At 32.6% G+C, this 18,885-nt stretch overlaps 1 protein-coding gene and 1 pseudogene across 1 annotated transcript; both read right to left on the bottom strand.

Moving 5' to 3' along the window:
• Nucleotides 1-6,662: 6,662 nt before the first annotated feature.
• Nucleotides 6,663-8,112, bottom strand: LOC114374902 (annotated as a pseudogene).
• A 5,400-nt stretch (nucleotides 8,113-13,512) lies between these two features.
• On the bottom strand, nucleotides 13,513-16,273 carry LOC114392368 (ras-related protein RABA4d-like). The gene is made up of 2 exons (XM_028353487.1): nucleotides 15,671-16,273; nucleotides 13,513-14,412 (listed from the first exon to the last, which is right to left on the bottom strand). The coding sequence occupies exons 1-2, from the start codon at nucleotides 15,898-15,900 to the stop codon at nucleotides 13,971-13,973; spliced, it is 672 nt and encodes a 223-aa protein (XP_028209288.1). The 5' UTR covers nucleotides 15,901-16,273; the 3' UTR covers nucleotides 13,513-13,970.
• Nucleotides 16,274-18,885: the final 2,612 nt, after the last annotated feature.

Genomic DNA, 18,885 nt, shown 5'->3' with positions numbered 1-18,885 from the left:
TACAATTAATGAAATAGTGTATTTATCTTATTGTCTCGTTGAACAAGAAATCAAATTGATTTTATTATTATTTATGTTCTTTTAGTAAATCATCTTAAAAAATAGATTTTCTAAGATGGTTATCTAAAAAATTTCCTTAGAAAGTATTCTAAGATGATTTTCTAAAAAATCATCTTAGAATACTTTTTAAGATGGTTTTTTTTAAAGAGAATTGTCTTAGAATCTTTAATTTATTTTTTAATTTTTAAAACAAAAAAAAGACATTTTTAAACGGTTTCTACGCAAACCGATGTAGAAATTGAGTTTCAAAGACGATTTAAAAATCATCATGGAAAGTGTTGACTTTCTATGATGGTGGTTTTGAAGACAGTTAAAAATCGTCATGAAAAGTGTCATATAACCAATCTAAAAAGCCTTTTTTGTAGTAGTGTCCCTAGAATCTAAATAAAAAACAACAAATTATATATTTCTACTATCACTAATTAAATTATTCCTAAATTAATACTATAAATATGATATATATATATATATATATATATATATATATATATATATGTATGTATATATATATATAGATGATATCTTTATTAAAAGAAAAAATATATATTAATATTCCAAATTTCTTTAATAAATTGTAACTAATCTTGGAAAAATGCATTTTTTAAGTGATTTCTTCATCTTGAACTATATATGGATCTCTTAGGGATGTTTTTTGATACTAGAGTCATGACATCCTCTTTTAGATCTTGATCCCTTTTTAATTTACTACTAGTTAAGACTCTCTTATATTTAAGTATTTAAAAATAGAAACATAATATCATAAAAAAATATACATTTTACTTCACTAAAGAAATAACATAATTCTAATAAATACATAAAAAAATATACAATTTTTTATCTAATATATTTTTATGTTATTGTCTATTCTTCAATTTATATCTCTAAAAAAATTACATACACATAAATATTCGCATATAAAGTAGGCACAACAAAAGGGGAGATCACTAGGCTAGTTTGACTCTAGTGATACCCATCCACACAAAAGGTAAGAATGCTTTAAAAGATACAATATTATATTTTTTAAATCAATTTACACTCCGGTCGAATTTTATCGAGTTTGGGTAAACTTGTATGAATATATATATTTTTAAAATATTAATTATATTTATGATTTAATTTATTTTTATATTTGGACCCACAAAAAATATTCTCTTCCTCCATCATTATCATTTATCATTGACAAAATATCATTTCATATTAAAGCTTATGAATATTTTTTTTTTATGAAAATACTAATTTTAGTTTTACTTCCTTTATAATTTTAATTTTTCTTTGTGTTTCTTCAATATATTAATATATCAGAGTTGAAAATTTAATCAATATGAATCTATGATTATAAAACTTTAGGAAAATTAATTAAAGGGGTGACATTTTGTAATAACATATCATATTTTTTTATTTGTAGGAATCAAAGACAATGTCAAGGGGTTTACAACAACTTACACACCCTTAGTCAACCAACTGAGCTAGACCCCCTTGGCACATGTCACATTTTAATTTGAATAAAAAATGAGACATAAAACAAATAGAACTTCAATTTATTTATAAAAAAATATATTACAAAACTTTAATTTTTTTTAATAATTTTGGGCCTTTTTTAGTTGTGGGCCCAATACTATCGCACCTCTGGACAACCTCCGAAACCGGCCCTATAGCCCATGATGGCACTACACTTCTACATCATTCTATCCTTTGTTGAAAAGATTCATCCTCGAATCTACAATCGTGCACGGGAAGGTAAAAATACCAATATGATGCAAACCATCTTCTGGGGAATGAGGGCTAAGAGAGATACAACAAAGCATTAATAACAAACTCTCTACAACCTAAATGTGTTCTTCATTAACATCCATAGCAATGTCAACATCCAAAACAAGCATATTGATCTTGAATCCCACTTCCCAACAATGATCATCAGGGTTTTCATTAACATCATCAAACGCATCATCAATGTCACAAATAAGTTCACTGCCGATATCAAAACTAGGCATATCGACCTCAAATATGACTTCCCAACAATGATATAATTGAGTGGGAACATCAAAGGGGTAGTCGTCAATGTTAGAATCATCATCATCCCAGATTGGATGATCGTCATAATCGTCCTAGACTGAAGGATCACTGTCCAAGACTAGACAAACATGGTGTTGTGGTTGTGGTTGAAAAATGACAAATTGTTGTGTCAAGTGGGGTGGGCCACCTTCAATTGCGACTATGTGATCTCGATCCACTAAATCACGTTCTCCAGGTTAGCATGAGTAGCACATCTCCTTAGTGACATTGTGTCCGATCGTACTGACTTCTAGTACCAACTAATGCAGCATATGTGATGGGAAAAGAAACAAAAGTTTCAACAGCTCGTTAATTCAATGGAATACCAAGAGGTTGAGATAAAGGGTTCAACTACTCGTTGATTTGTAAGAATATTGAGGGTTAAGATAAGGGTTCAACTACCCGTTGATTCATGATGGTTTTCAAGAAACACTATGTTTTCAACTAATGGGATGCGATATAATTGTTATTGATGAATGATATTGTTTTTTTATTTGACTTATGTTGTCTGAAGATCTGGGGAGTGTAAATCTCAGGCATGAAATTTTTATGTATATATGTGGAATGCGATTACTGATGGCGTTGATAACATAGACATGAGATGATGTTGATGTTTATGATAATTATTATATGAGATGATGTTGATGTTTACAATAATGTTGATATGGGATTATGTTGATGTTGATGATGATATTGAGATGAGATGATATTGATGTTTATGATAATGATGATATGAGATGATGTTGATCTTTATGATAATGTTGATATGAGATGATGATAGAGATGAGATGATGTTGATGATGAAAATGACATTGAGATGAGATGATGTTGATGATGGTGTCACTACTACAAGAAAAACTTTCTACGTCGCTTAAAATATGCATTCTACGTCGAATATTAACTGTCGTTGTAGAAGACGTCATAGAAAGTTTGCACTTTCTACGACAGTGAAATCTCTTTCTAAGACAGTTCTTAGTTGAAAACCATCTTAGAAGGATACACTTTCTAAGATGGGTTTTTTAGAGAACCGTCTTAGAATGCATTTTTTAAAAAAATAAAAATAAAAATTTATAGAGGATTCTAAGACAGTTTTTTGATAAAACTGTCTTAGGACGGTTTTTCGGAGACTCATCTTAGAATGTGTTTCTTTTTTAAAAAAAAATAGAAATTACAATTCAAAATGATCATATATCATTTAAAAAGGAAAGAAAGAAGAAGGCAGAATTGTGATGAATATGAATTTGAAAAATTAGGCTAGAACCCAATGCATATTTGATCCAAGAGAACACAAGAGTTTATCCTACCCACTAAACTTACCTGCTAATTAACTTGGGGAGGAAAACATATAAGAATTTTTAAGTGATGCAAGAATCAAGACAACATTTCAAAGTAATAAAGGTTTGAAGTGGCTTATCATTGAAAAGGGAGGTGGAAGCATCATAGATTCATGGTACCAAAAATCTTGATTTTATTTGTATTCATGTTTTCTACTTTTTTTCCTTGGGGCTGGGAATGGAAGGATTTACAATTGATCTGTGACTGGGAGATGGATGCTAAGTAGTGGCTATCACTTACGTAGTGTAAGATACAAAAATAAGATCTTACCATTCTCTCTCCTTAAATTCCTAGATTCAACATTTACTTATAGTTGCTAGAGATGTTATGGATGTAATTGATGATCCCCATACATTTGCTTAGTATCCAATAACACCATGAAACAAATATGATACATCTAGATTATGCATTTTGGATACAACTATTTTGCAATCAGTCTTACCACTTCCACAATTTTTTTTGTATGCATAAAGTACATTAACAAACATTACAATAGTTGCATACATGAGATGATTGTAATTTGTATATCCAAATAGATTTTGAAACTAAGTAATTTTAGTTCAAAATCAAATGCATTAAAAAGAACAACATATGTACCTAGTCGTATATATTCTTGTAGCTAGTGCAGTAGCTCCTCCAACAGTCATAAGCAATTTGTCCCTATCAGTTAATAAGGCCCTTAGGCCCCCTGTATATTGTATGAAGTCAGATGATATCATTTACAAAACAAAGATTAACTCATCATCTACCAATGAAAATAGTTTATAAAAACAAGGATACCATGATGAAAGATGTAGTGAGATGGAACAATACAAGCTAGCTACATTTTGGCTATGTGTCACACACATTGGCAACCAAAGAAACAAAAACTTAAAAATCACAACATTTTCTTAGACAAATATGTCAAAATATCTTTGGTAATATAAAACTTGACCTTTATAGTTTCCCCAAAAAGTTCAGAAGTGTACATCTAGAGCAGTACTTACATTTATAAGAAGCTATGAGCTATATAATATCATGCAACCAAGGATGTTGCCTTATGAGATAAGAACTAGACATACACTTTCACACAAGCAAGCTTAAAAACACAGGCTGTAATAATTGTAAATTTATCCAAGTAAAAGGATTAATAATTCTGGGAACCATTACGGGCAAGAATTTTCCCGTTATTATTTGTATGGGATATAATGCAATATTACTACAAGTTGATATCCATTCTCTGTCATGGAAAATACACAAAATATAACCACAGATGTAGACACATAAATGTAATGATATGACTTGTGTTGTGCATTTTGGTTTCACATAATACATACAACATGCTAGTTTATTCTTGTGTAAGCATTTTACTTTGGCAAAAAGTATCAATAGCAACAAGCTAATAAGCCTTTCAGCTAAAATGGTTATTGTTTCACAAAGCTTTATCCTGAACTTACCATCCAAATTTTGGTATATCCATATCAATATTAATCACATTTACAAAAAGGAAAACAAATATTGACATAATGAAAGTGAAAGTGCATAGAAACTTATCCATAAATATGAGTAGGTATCACAAGACAATCAAAATCCACAATATGATCCTCATATAAAGCAAAAAGTATATTCTAAAGAAAACAAATGCACTTATCAGTTGCATACCTTCAATATGACTAAAAGTTGTGTTAATTGCACCAAGCCATTTATCCCCTTCACCTTGCATTCATTCTATAAGCATTCTCCTGTTATGATCCTCAGTCAATTTTGCTTCATGGGCTCGGCCTCTTAGTTTGATGCTACTAAGATTGAATTTGTTCCCCAGTCGCCTGTCTTGCCTGCTCCTTTCTGAAAAAAGTTTGCTCTTGCATCTTGACCAATTCAACATTATGTTGCCTTTAGGCATCATGATCTGTTTGAGAATGGCAACTTATGGATAACTATTCTAAGTAAAATATTTTAATATTGCAAAACTTCAAAGATGGTTTAATTTGAATAGGGATCAAACCATCCAAATACTTACAAATAGTTAGACCATCTTATGAAAATTTCCTCATAAATCCAATTGCTACAAAGTTTTGAACAACAAGATAGGTAGGGGGATAAATATCAGAAGTCATTGAGAACATCATAAGTTAAGATCATACATTTCTTTAAGAAAAAAATTGGAAGAACTAAAAGAAGATAGGTTTGTTAGCAAAAGTATATCCAGTGCCTAGGACCAAAGAGCAAAAAAGAATTTATTGACCATAAGTTTAAGCTCAAACTCAGCTTGATTTTGCATATATATTTTCTAACTACATCCATAATTCTCAAAGCCATCATGACTTTTTCTCTAGGAGAACAATCATTTCTAGATGCTAGTTTAAATTCCAAAGCTATCTAAATTCACAAATTAAATGATAAAAGAGTAATTTTTTTATGTAGTCAGGACCTACTGAGATTAGAAATGGGACTCAAGCCTCCTGAGATTAGAAATGATTGTATATCTGATATTGTTAATGATGTTGAAAATATGAAACCTACAGTGCCCTCTGCCCTATCCTTTCCAGCAGACTCAAAGATGGCTTTAATAGTTTCAAGAAGGCTTGAAGTGGTATCACAATCCATAGCAATGACAAATAAATGTTTTCTTCTCCTTAATAGAGGAAATTTACCATCATTTGGATTCTAATCGGATTTTTCTGTAGCCTCACCCCTATGTGTGTCCTTAGAGATGCTCTTTGACCATGACATACCACTTGCAATAAAAAATTACTTAAAAACTAAAATCTAGCATCAGGAGCAGGACTCCACAATAATTGTTGTTATCAAATATCAAGAGGTAGTTAGGTACTATGCAACTAAAAGGTATGCCTATAGTCTTCTAAAACAATGCATTCACAAGAAGGCAAGATACTCAAATATCCAAGTTTGTTGCCATACACAAAAAACAAAAGTATTTTTTTCCTGGACAGACTAATATGCCATACTAGTAGAAAGATGGAAAACAATACTTCGTCCCCCCATCCCAAACTTAAATAAGAAATCCAATGACAAGAAAAATAGAAAAAGTGTTCATATATGACCCTATCTAATACAAATTAAGCAAGTAGAAAGACATTTTGCTTTAAGAGTCAGGTTATACAAAATGGCTCAAATCAGTCACCAAGATAGAAAAATAAACTTACTATATCTCAATAGAAAGGTATATAAACTTGAAATTTTAACTCTAGCCACTTGAAATCTATAATTCAAAATCATGGTCCACAAGAAAGGTCATTAAGATGTAGCTTGAAAGTTTAATTTTGATCCAGTACTTACCGCCATGCGAGGCATGAATCTCCCATAGCAGCTCATATTACGCCTGATCCTTGCTTGTAGTTTATGCTCTGATACAGGATCAAAACCATCATACAAGCGCCATTGTCCTTCTATTTCCTGTATAGTGCTTGTGAAGACTATTTCAGAACCATTAAGGGCCAATTCCTCAGCTTCAATCCTATGCATAATCTTGTAAGTTGTGTTTATTTCATCCTTTGATAGTTGACCTTGCTTTAAAAGTTGTTCCAACTTATCTTGGCCAAGTGAGTGGCTAGTAAAAAGCATTGGAACGTTTGATGCGCCAGACAGAAGAGCAGCAAAGTCACCTACATCTGCATAATGTCCTTGGATGGCAATAGGCCAGACAGCATGCCCACCGCCAATCTATTCCCCAAGAGACTTGGACATCTATATAATGTGGTTAAGCGCTCCATCAACAAATTCAGGAATGTAAGGCTAGAGAAGTTCTTTCGGAATATATTTATCTCTTGGACCAAAGGGAATACGAATGATATAAGAATCACTGCTCTCTCCAGTGTCATCTCCATAATCATCTGTGTCTCTTGGAGAAAACATTTATGTCGGCTCCCCATAACTCCAATCTACATCTGGCGTCGACACTTGTCTATTTAGCAAATCAACCCGATAAACTCCTGGCATTGATCCCAATGCCCTTGCAAGTTCCACAACGTACTTAACCTGTTCAGCAGAAATACACATACATACAGGTAGAAAGATTAGTTTCCAACATATTGGCATAAGTAAAAAGCCAAGGGGTATGTTTGCTTCTATTTTTTTTCCTATTTTTCATTTTCTATTATTTACTTTTAATTACAAAATTGTTACATTGTTTTCAATTTATTTTTGTACAATTCTTTGAAAACAATGTGTCCATTTTGTAATTAGAGGTGAAAACAGAGAATGAATTCTGAAAGTAAACAAGACCTAAGAGAATCAATCTTAACAACAAACAAGATAAGATGAAAAGTATTACTTGACCACCCGTGTCAGAATCACGTCCCAGCTCCATATGCTCGCCTCGTATTAGGCTATGAATTCTATAGATACATACACACTCTTTGTTAAAATCAAGAATAGCACAATAAAATCAATAAACAAGAAGACTAACTACAAATATACCATATTAAATTATTAATCTAATCATCATATAAGGGATTGGTTGAACTAAGAATGAGGTGAAGGATAGACGTACCTGATGAGCACAATGTAGAGCTTCTTCCCTTTCTGACTGTTGGCCCAAGTCTCCATGGCATCAGCAGAACTGATTCTGGGCAACTTGGCTCGGTTGCAGTCGCCGACGCCACCGTGAGTCGACAAGTCACTCACCAGATTGCTTTTCTCTCCTTTCGACAAGTCGTTCGACATATCTGCAGTGGCTTCCCTATGCCCCTACTCGCGCTCCAAATGATGCTTGTTGACTCTCAGCGCAGTCTCACTCTCTAGCTACTCCATCATGACTAATCAGCAATGAAAAAGAAGAAGCATAATCCATAATTCAGAGAATTAAGAGAAACAAAACCTGCTTCTTTTGGTGAGCGAGGTTCCGAATCCGCTAGTACATGTTCTCCAGCCTGGTGTTCCTCTCCGGAGGACTCCTGGTGGAGGAAGCCTGGAGGAAGGAAATCAATGGAATGAATCGAATAAAAGAAGAAAGAGAGAGTAGTATGGTACGGTACCCGAACCCAAGAGCGATAGAGATTGATCTCATCAATGCCAATAACCTCTTGGACAAAGTAGTGAGTAGGGTTGAGGACAAAGTAACCCTGCCCTTAAATTCTAGCAAAGAAATTAGGCAGGAGATTTTGCAAATAGAGATTTACTAATTTGGAGTATAGGGTTCCTTAGAGATTCAATGAAGGGCTCCCATCAATCAATCATCGTTGCACCTTCAATTTGTAACCCAATTAAGAGAATTGGAAGGAGAAAAGATTAAAATGTGGCATGCTGAGGGTTAGGGCTACGCTTTGGGGTTTGCGGAAGGGCTTCGAACCCCGCGAGGGATGGTGGCTCCACGGAGTGGATGCTGGAGAGGTAAATGATGGCAAGGACTACCAGGTGGGGACGTGGGGGTCAGAGGAGAAGAAGGTGTCGTCGAGCCACTAGCAGAGGTGGACATAGCCTTAATCGAATGAGAGTGAGAGATAGAGAGAGAGTGAGAAGCAATATATAAAAGGCACTTATTTCTAATATAGTTTTTAGAAAACTGACTTAGAATAAAAATCATTCTAAGGCGGTTTTCATGAAACCGACGTCGTTGAGAAACCTCATATTTATGCATTTGCCATCGCCTAATATACTATAATGGTTCTTGGAGAACCATCGTCGTATCGCCAATGTAGAAAACACTTTTTATAGTAGTGTGTGGTGATGATGTATATTGTGTATGTACATAGAGGTGCAGTGACTATGATGGATATCCTTAGTGGGGGAAATAGAATGGTTAAAGATTTTTAAGCATCTCTGGTGGGCGACGGCTTAGAATCTTTAATTATCCACAGTTAGTGCATTGATGGTGTCCATGTTCATACTTCATATCATGGAAATAGTATAAAATTTGTGAGTAAGTACTTATAGTTTTTCATAAAGGAAAATACTTGTACTTAGGGGCATGTCACTTGGTTTGGAACTCCCTTATAACTCAGGCTGATCACCATCGGGGGGGGGGGGGGGAGTTGCCTGTGCACAATAATGTGACATCGACACTTGCTACCTAGTTTTTCTAAGTGAGAGTTTTGCGTGGACACGCTTAGGCTATTTCTTGACGAATGGTACCATATTGCATTTGAGAGTTGAGTCAAGTGCATGCATCATTCTGAGCATGATTGACTTGAATTGTGTAAAAGTTGATGACTAGCTTGGTAAGTGTATGTTGAACTGATGGATTATTGAGAATGATTATGGTCATTGTTATTGATTTCTTGCTAATTATTGTGATTTGATGCTTGTTGATTTCTTTTTATATAATAAACTCACCCTTGCAATTTTGTACCGTGTGGTTGGTACCTGTTATGATCGTGAACCTTCATTCGTGGGAGCAGATGAATAATAGTAGGTGATGTGGAGGGAGATTCTTTTGTTGGAGCCGTCAAGCCGGCATGATGGAATTGGGATTATTTTGGGAGAGAGTTGTATTTTGTTATCAACTCCTCCGTAGTTGGTTCCATGATTCTTTTTTATTTGGGTATGTATAATGGTTTAAGATATATATGTATTTATTTAAGTATTTGTGCATTGTTTGGTGAATGTATATTGCGAAAAAAAATTCACCTCATTTTTGTAATCAAGTTAACGAAGTTTTTCACTTAAAAAATCGAAATGTCTCATTTTAGAGTTAGTGATATTGTAGCGACGAGGCGAGTCGTTACAAGCCTAACTATGACAGCCCTTGGGATCTTGGAGGACCTGGGTGGCACAATGAATGCTCACTTGAAGGACTCGTATCACCTTGAGGACAAGGTGTTTTTGATGGACCAGGGAATGATAGTTAAGGGACCATGGGGCCCAAAAGGAAAAAGCAATCTGCCCAAATACTTGGAGGATTATGAATAAGCTCTGTCAGCACACCAAATTTGTTAGAAAAATTTTGTTAATATGATAGTGTTTTGTAGAAAAATTTTGTTGTTAGAAAAATTCTGTTAATATGAATAAGCCTTGTGGTTTTCAAATAGCGCTGTTGGCATTGTATTTCTGTTTTCTTATTTTGTCCTGTAGCTATTCCAGCAGTTATATATGGTTGTAGCATGACCTATGAATGGGAAGCAAGAAAAATATCCTTTCCTTTAACCTCTTCTTCTTTCTTCTAGAGGTACCTTTGTCGTCAAAATCCAAGGTTGTTATTGTGTTCCTAACATGATGCCGGTGTTTGGTGTGGTTAGGGAGGAGGGGTTGGAGGCTTTGATTACTTATATGGTGATGTGAGAGTTATTCGCTGAAGCAGATTGAAAACAAAGGTGTCACGACTAAAGTAATTGGGACTCTATTTGGTGGTGATTTGGGTTCTGGATTGTTTTGTTTAAGGTATCTTGCTTTAATTATATGTGGATCATGGTATGTGATGTTGACTTATTGAAAGGCTCCAGACCAATGAGTCATGGAAAAGGTTTGAGACATGTGGGTAGTCTAAATGTATGCTTATTATGTTTTCTTTCTTCTTCTTTTTCATATTCGCTCAACTAAACATTCTAACTAGTATTATGCTATTTGGCAAAAATAGGATGAAACTCTTTTGAACCTCCTCTATTGTTAATGAAATTCAAAATTTTCTAGTACTAAGAAACCAAGCTTCCTTTTTTTGGTTTATTTTGTTTCATTTCCTTGGTTTATTTGATTTTGTCAGGGAGGATACACATGAATGAAGATTAGAATTGCCAAAGACTCCTCCTCTATTGTTTGAACCTCCTCTATTGTTAATGAAATTCAAAATTTTCTAGTACTCAAAAACTAGGCTTCCTTTTTTTGGTTTATTTTGTTTCATTTTCTTGGTTTATTTGATTTTGTCAGGGAGGATACACATGAATGAAGATTAGAATTGCCAAAGACTCCAACGAATATATCGTGTTGTCATCATCTGTTCTTCTTTTTTTGTGTTGAGACAGTGCAAAGGCAAGCACAACAAAGGTTGAAGTTTGTAATTTAGGCTTTAGTTTTCTGGTGCACCCACAAGACAGCATGAAACATGCTATTTGTCTTGTAGCTTTAGCTTTTTCTTATATTTATTTTGTTTTTTTCATTATTCATTATTTATTTTATTTGTATATTCTGAATGCAAACTTAACAAAATAAAAATTTCTAGACTAGTGGATTTCAACTAACCTAAACAACTAGTGGTTAAAAAAAACCAAAGAGTTCAAGCATGGAACAAAGAAAATTAAAAAAAGTGGACAAATTTAGCCTTGAATTTAGAATGTTTTAGTCTTGAGCTTTCATTTTAATCTAGCAATTAAGACTAATTTTTTTTATTATCATATAAGATGATTATTCTCATATGAAACATCCTATATATATATATATATCATAACTAATTATGGAAGGATACATTTTTTAAGATTTTTTCATTTTGAACTCTATATGGATCTCTTGGGATGTTAGATTTCCATTCTAGCCACCCTCTTTCCCATATTGATCCCTTTTTAGCCCATGATTGTGCCACACTTCTACATCAAAACACTAAGATAGTAGAAAAGTGGTTAACATAGTCATTGAAACTTTCTTTTTTTGGAAAGAGGTTATTGAAACATAAGCACCAATAATTACTTTTTATTTAAAAGCTAAGTTTGTTATAAATTGATCCTAAGGTTGTTAGTTTTTGTTAGTGAAAAATTTGAACCCACTATCTTTATCCTTCTTTCTTATCCCTCTAGTTTTAAGTTAACCTTACAATTTTTTTTGGTTTCTACCGTGTTATTCTTTATCAGACTCTTTTACTTGCATTACACCGATAATTATTTCATTGTTTATTTTAATTTCTAATTAAAACATGTGGTTATAAACAAAAAAAATGATAAAAGAATAAAAATTATAAAAAAAATTATTTTGTTTTTGTTTTAATCCAAAATTATTAGCAAATTATTTAAATATTAAAGATAATTTTGATTAATATGAATTTATTTAATTAAATTATAATTTCTCTTAAAAAAAGAAAAAAAATTGAGTTAAAAAATATAAGTTCATTAAAAAAAATTAAAAAACACTTCATATATCACTTAATTGAAATATAGTGCTGGATACAAGAACACGTATTGAAATCATGGCTACACAATTTTGGCATAAATATGTAACGATCTGTATTCATTCACACACGGTGCAAGACCTGTGCGTCTTGTGCACCGTAGAATCCATCGTGTTAGTAGATGCTAACTTCAATCTCCAACATACGGGCCCTGTGTGGTCAAGGCAAACTGGGCTTGTAGTTTAGGTCTACTTTTTTCATTTTTTGAGTATAGATGCTAGTCAATTTTTCATATTTTGAGTTTGATTAAAATATATTTTTTCTTCTCGTGAAATAAAAAAAGTTTGGATTTCATCTTTGTAATTTTTTTCTTTTTTTCCTCCGTAAATTAAAATGTGTTATATTTTGATCCCAAGTAATGTTCCGATAAACCAGAACCTATGTGTAATAATTTGTGGTGGTATTAAATTTAATGATTAAAAATTGTCACAAATTTCTAAAAAAATGACCATAAACTTCATTTTTATATTTTGTCCAAAATTTGAAAATTTTCAACTTAAAAAAAATTTCACGTAGGCTCATCTAACTGAATTTTATTCCTGGCCAAAATTCAACATTATAATTTTACAATCACAAAATGAAAAAAAAATTACGGATACAAAATTGGGATTTTTCTTATTTTATAAGGACTTTTAGCCTTTCACATGTCTATCTATGTTTCTCACTATCCATTCATCCATCTATGATCTATCTCTTATCCATATTGTTCGTGTTTTTGGTATCACAAATTCAATCCTTAAGATCAATTTATAAAAATTCCTGAAAACCGCATACAAGACCATATTGAAATATTGCTACCTGACGGGAAATGAAAGTGGTATACAAACAAAAAAAAGGTGAGAAGAAAATTTCATTGGATCTCCTCTTGCGTTAATCGCTGTAAGATCTCTGCCGGGTGACACTGAAGAACCGAAGATGTTTAAAAATGAAAAGAAAAGAAAAAAGATATTACACATCCTTTTGCCCTATGGAAGTTAATGGCTTAGATTTCATTGCTATTGAGAGGGAACCGAAACATCAAATCATCAAACGTAACTGCAAACCTTGGAAAATTTCACATTGTTAATTTTTTCTTTCTAAAACTAACAAGCAAGTATCCAAGACTTGGTGCAAGTCGATCCCATTCCTATAATAAATATCTCACATCAAAAGATCACATTAATACTAAAAAATTTAACTACCGGCAAAAAACAATTGCATCTAGTAAGTTATACAGTTTCCATTCCTCTATCTGAATTGAACCATCCCTTCACAACCGGGAGTTTGTATTAACAAATTGAAATCCTAAAGCTAGAAAGGACCAAAAACAGAAGAAAGACTTTATATGCTTGCAATCAACAAGCACAGTAGTAAATAAATATAGGCTACATTTTGCTGATAATAGGATGACCAAGAAAAGTAACTACCCTCTCTACAAATGCTACATGTAGCCGGAGCCGGGGAGGGAAGCAAAATGCTTCCAAAGAAGAGTGAACACAAGCAAAAGCTAGGAATATCAACAGCAGCCACCCTTCTTTTCACCAGCATTAATGTCTTGGCTAGGAACAATTATCTTGGTTCCCTTCAGAAGTCCTGAAATACCACTTGGATCTGCATCATCATTGGCAGTCAGTGTTTTCTTGCTTACAAGTCTGTATATCTCAGTTAGAATGGTCAGAAAGGCAGTTTCCACATTAGTGGACTCGAGTGCTGATGTCTCCATAAAGAATAGGTTCTCTCTTTGCGCAAACTCCTCGGCATCTTCAGTTGGCACCGCTCTAAGAGTTCCAAGATCACACTTGTTGCCAATTAGCATTACAACAATGTTTTTGTCAGCGTGGCCCCGCAGTTCCTCTAACCACTTTGCCATGTTATCAAATGATGGGCGTCTAGTCACGTCATAAACTAACATTGCTCCAACAGCACCACGATAATATGCACTAGTAACTGCCCTGTACCTGAAGAAGAAAGAAGAGAGTTCAGAAGCTGAGTACCAAATAAAAGCCTCAAACTCTAAAAAATAAAATCGGAAAACAAGTCAGGTAGTAACCGAGATGCAAATCAAGCAAAAGCAGAGAACATATATATATCAATTTAGATTACTCATAATAACGTTGCATGCAGAAACACCTATTTCAACAATCCAGAAGTTTGGTTTCTTTAAAGTGTATGGGCACACCTTTCAAATTTGTCATGTAAATGCATATATTTTTATCACAATCATCAGCGTAACTCTGCACAATCATATCTTTAAAGTGCATTCAACAATTTAGAGGAGTTAAATTCACAGAAAACATGGTTAACAACATGAGTTTAATTTTCATCTACGGTCAAGGTAACCAATCATAATTTATCATCCTAGGTATGACTTATTATAAAAGTCAAGAAATTTACCATAGGCAAACTTTAATATTGGATGACAACATTAAAAACCTTTATACCCTATTAATACATTCTAATTAAATTCATTAAAACAAATTACATCAATCTTAACAACAACTATGCAAATCTTGATCACAAAATCCTCCAATTTCAAACAATCCTAACTGAATTGCCACTGAATACCAGACAGACTTTCCTTTTCCACTTGATCCCCACATTATAGGTCCCATCATTCACAACCATAACCACAATTGCTCAATTCGAGCATCAAACAACCCAAATTATCTCCAATACTTCCCATTTGTTTTCATATATTCTATGCACTACAAATCTCCAACGAAGCTCAAATCATTTCCAATACTTTAAATCATCCTAAGCACATGACCAACATGTTCCCAAATCAATGAACAACACAGGAAAACGAAAACAGTAATCCACCAACCAAAATTACATGCAATAATCTCTAAATGAATTTTCAACAAAACAGAAGGATGAGAATCATAGACGGTGCGTTTCAAAGGTCGAATGTCTCTTTTTTTTTTTTTTTTTTTCTAATTATGAAACAATCGTATTCGAGCCAGTAGAACCACTGTGGCAGCAAAGTTCTGTCTCGAGTATTTAAGGCAATTACTTATTATCATATTAAGAGGATTGATTTAATTTACGAGAATGACAAAACAACAAGTAAATGAAAACGAGAAGACCAAAGGGGATTACGTTGGTTCGAATCCCCAAAGTGACTACATTTACTGTCCGACTGTGTCTCGAACAGGATTGCCTCAGAAGGAGGAGATTGAAACAAAAAGAAAATGAAAACGAGACGGATAAAAGGACCTTTCTTGGCCGGCGGTGTCCCATATTTGGGCCTTGACGGTCTTCTTGTCGATGATGAGCGTTTTGGTCTGAAACTCGACGCCAATGGTGGCTTTAGAATCGACGCTGAATTGGTTCTTGGCGAAGCGCGCGAGGAGCTGGGTCTTCCCCACGGCGGAGTCTCCGACCAGCACCACCTTGAACACGTAGTCGATCTTGTGGTTGTATTCGCCGTACAGGTTCGACATCATCCCCGCGGAAGAAGAATTCAATCGCCGATCGTCGTCGTCGTCGTCGTCGTCGATCACTACGCGAGATGGAGGAAGGTGGCGGTGCTGCTGCCGTCGTTGTCGTTGTCGTTTTGATGAACCATCGCCTTCTTGGCTTCTTCTGCTTCTTTGTTAGTTTGGTGTTTCTTATGATCGAGGCGGGGTTGAACCCATCATCATTTGGTGAAAGAAAGAGGAAAATAACGACGGTCGTTTTGGTTGGGTTGACAAAGAATAGAGGAGGCGTGAGGAGGAAGGAAAAGGGTGGTGGCGGTTTGGGTTGGGAATTGGGATGGACCCCTTCGTTCTTCAGGGTCAAGCTATGAATGAATGAAGAAATTATACTTCCTCTGTCGCACGGATGCAAATTAACTCAATATTTTGTGGATTTTAGAGAATAAAAATAAAAATAAATGTTGAATTTCATTTCATTAGAGTATATAATATGCCAACAGGGCAATACAATGTAAATCCTGTTTAGTGGGTTTAACTATTTTTAGACAAAAAAAAACATTTAAATTAAATAAAAAATCATGATGTAACTTGATTTGGTTTGATTTTAATATAATATTAAATTTAATTCAAAATAATTTTTTTATGATGTGGTTTGATTCGGTTTGATGATTTTTATTTTTTAATATATTATTATAATTTAAAATTTATCAATTAAACATATATAATTATTATGTTATGTTATTTTAAAAATAAATTAAAATTTTATTTAATATATTTTAGTAAAAAATTATTATTTTTACTTTTATTTAATTGATATTATCAATCATTTTTATAACTTAATATTAATTTATATATAACTTGATATTTAACATTATTTATTTAAAATAATTTAATGCAAAAGAAAATATGCATCTCGATTACAAATCAAACGAAAATTAATAAATTATTTCATACTTATTACTACTTATCACAATAAAATAATATATGGTTTGATTTGAATTTTTATAACAAGATTCAAAAATCAAACCAAATTACAAAAAATATGTAATTTTTAAAAATTTTGTTTTCACAATTTTTTATTTAAGGAATTTTTAATTTTTTAATTGATTTCCCGTCTCCAAATAATTTAATTCAATTTTAAACATCCTTACTAAACAACCCTTACGACAAGGTTAGTTTATAGTATAGGAGGCTCTATCAATTCAATGACAATTTTTTTTAGAGACTTCAATGACAATTTATAATGCAACCATTTTCATATGTTTTGAGAATATTCATTGTGTTATACTTAGTTTGACCATTTATGTATCATTCATTAACTATATTTGTGTTGTATTCAATGTGTGTACGTGTGTTGGGGCCTAACTAGTTTAATTTATCCCTTTGATTTTAATAAAAATAATAATAATAATAATAAAGATTAGATTAATAATAGTAAAGAAATTATTATTAGCATTTCTTTTAACGACAAAAAAAAAAAACCTAGTCATGAGTATATATTAAACTTAGATGCCTCTCAAGATAGGCTTAGTGGTTAAGGCCTATAGTGTTGTCCACCTATATCAATATCAGGTGTAAAAGGTTGATTATCAAATGATCACCATATTAATTACCAGGCTTGGTATGATGTAATGAATCATGACATTAGTTCGTTTTTATGTACTCAAAAGCTACATAGTGTACCCTCAAGATATTATTTCATCAATCAACGTCAAGCTCAAGCCACTTATCCAAAAGGCACTTATGGCCTTAAGGGTTATTTACCCTTCTGATAATATATATAATGACACGATCTTCGTCAAGCTCAAACCACTTCAAGCATAAAACACTCGCAGCTTCAAGGGTCGTGTGCCTTTCACACAATGGTGGAGCTTGACCAAATATTTTGGAGGTAGCCAAAATTAATAATTAAGTTTATAGAATATAAATTACATGTGATATTTTTTCTAGTTTATTCATTACACTTTTAATCTTTTTTAATGACTTCTATATCATTGTTTGCGTTTTTTTTTTTTTACAAACCGGTTTATTCATATTTACAAAATTTGAATTTGTTAAATTTATTTCAATAAATTATTTTTAATAAAAATGTTGATGATAATTTTCAAAATGTCATATATGATTGGTCCAATAATCGTGATTATATAGATGTTTTTTTTATGATACATCTTTATTTACGAGTGTAAGAAAATTAGTCAAATTTAATTATTTTTTTGATAAAAAAATAATTGATAGAATTCTTACTAAATAAAAAATAAAGAATTTATGTTTGCTATATTTTTGTGAAAAATCTACAAGTCAAATTAAGTTGTTTAATACAACAAAATATAAAAAATTATAAGGAAATCACAAAACTTATAAAATTACCTAAAAAACTGTACAAGAAAAATTTGTAGGTTTAAGTATATTGTATAAATTTTCCTATACAAAATGAGAATACAAAGGTCATAAAAAATAAGTCTGGGGAATGCTAAAGAATTATATTATAAAAATATAATTATTATTAGTATAGTAGTTTATGTATTAAAAGTATTACTGTATTAATGTTTATAATTAGCCATATAATATTATCAAAATAAAAAATATAAAGTGCAATGGTTAACCGTGAAAAATATAAATAGTTTTTTAAAAGAGTTTATATTTATTAATATAATAATTTTTACCAGCGATTTTATTAAAAAATAAATATTTAAGTGTGAGACATATAATCTATATTTAGTCAAACAAATAATTTATAATTTTCAACTTAAGAGAGTTGCTTATATTGGGAAATACCCAAGTCCCACATCGGCTGCCTCAATCCTTGTAGTGCGGCTTATATATCTGTTGGACAACTTCACTTAATGCCAATTGGTTTTAAGATGAAATCTAACATGGTATCAGAGCAAGTTCTGACCTTGGGACCTCGTCTTCGCTTCGCTGCGACGAGTACCCACCATTTGTGGTTCACGCACCAAGCCCAATAAGTGCTGGGCGTGAAGGGGGTGTATTGGGAAATACCCAAGTCCCACA

Source organism: Glycine soja, chromosome 2 (genome assembly GCF_004193775.1).
Source record: "Glycine soja cultivar W05 chromosome 2, ASM419377v2, whole genome shotgun sequence".
Taxonomy (NCBI): domain Eukaryota; kingdom Viridiplantae; phylum Streptophyta; class Magnoliopsida; order Fabales; family Fabaceae; genus Glycine; species Glycine soja.
The sequence above is the reverse complement of the archived record's forward strand: the minus strand, read 5'-3'. Positions and strand labels throughout refer to the sequence as shown.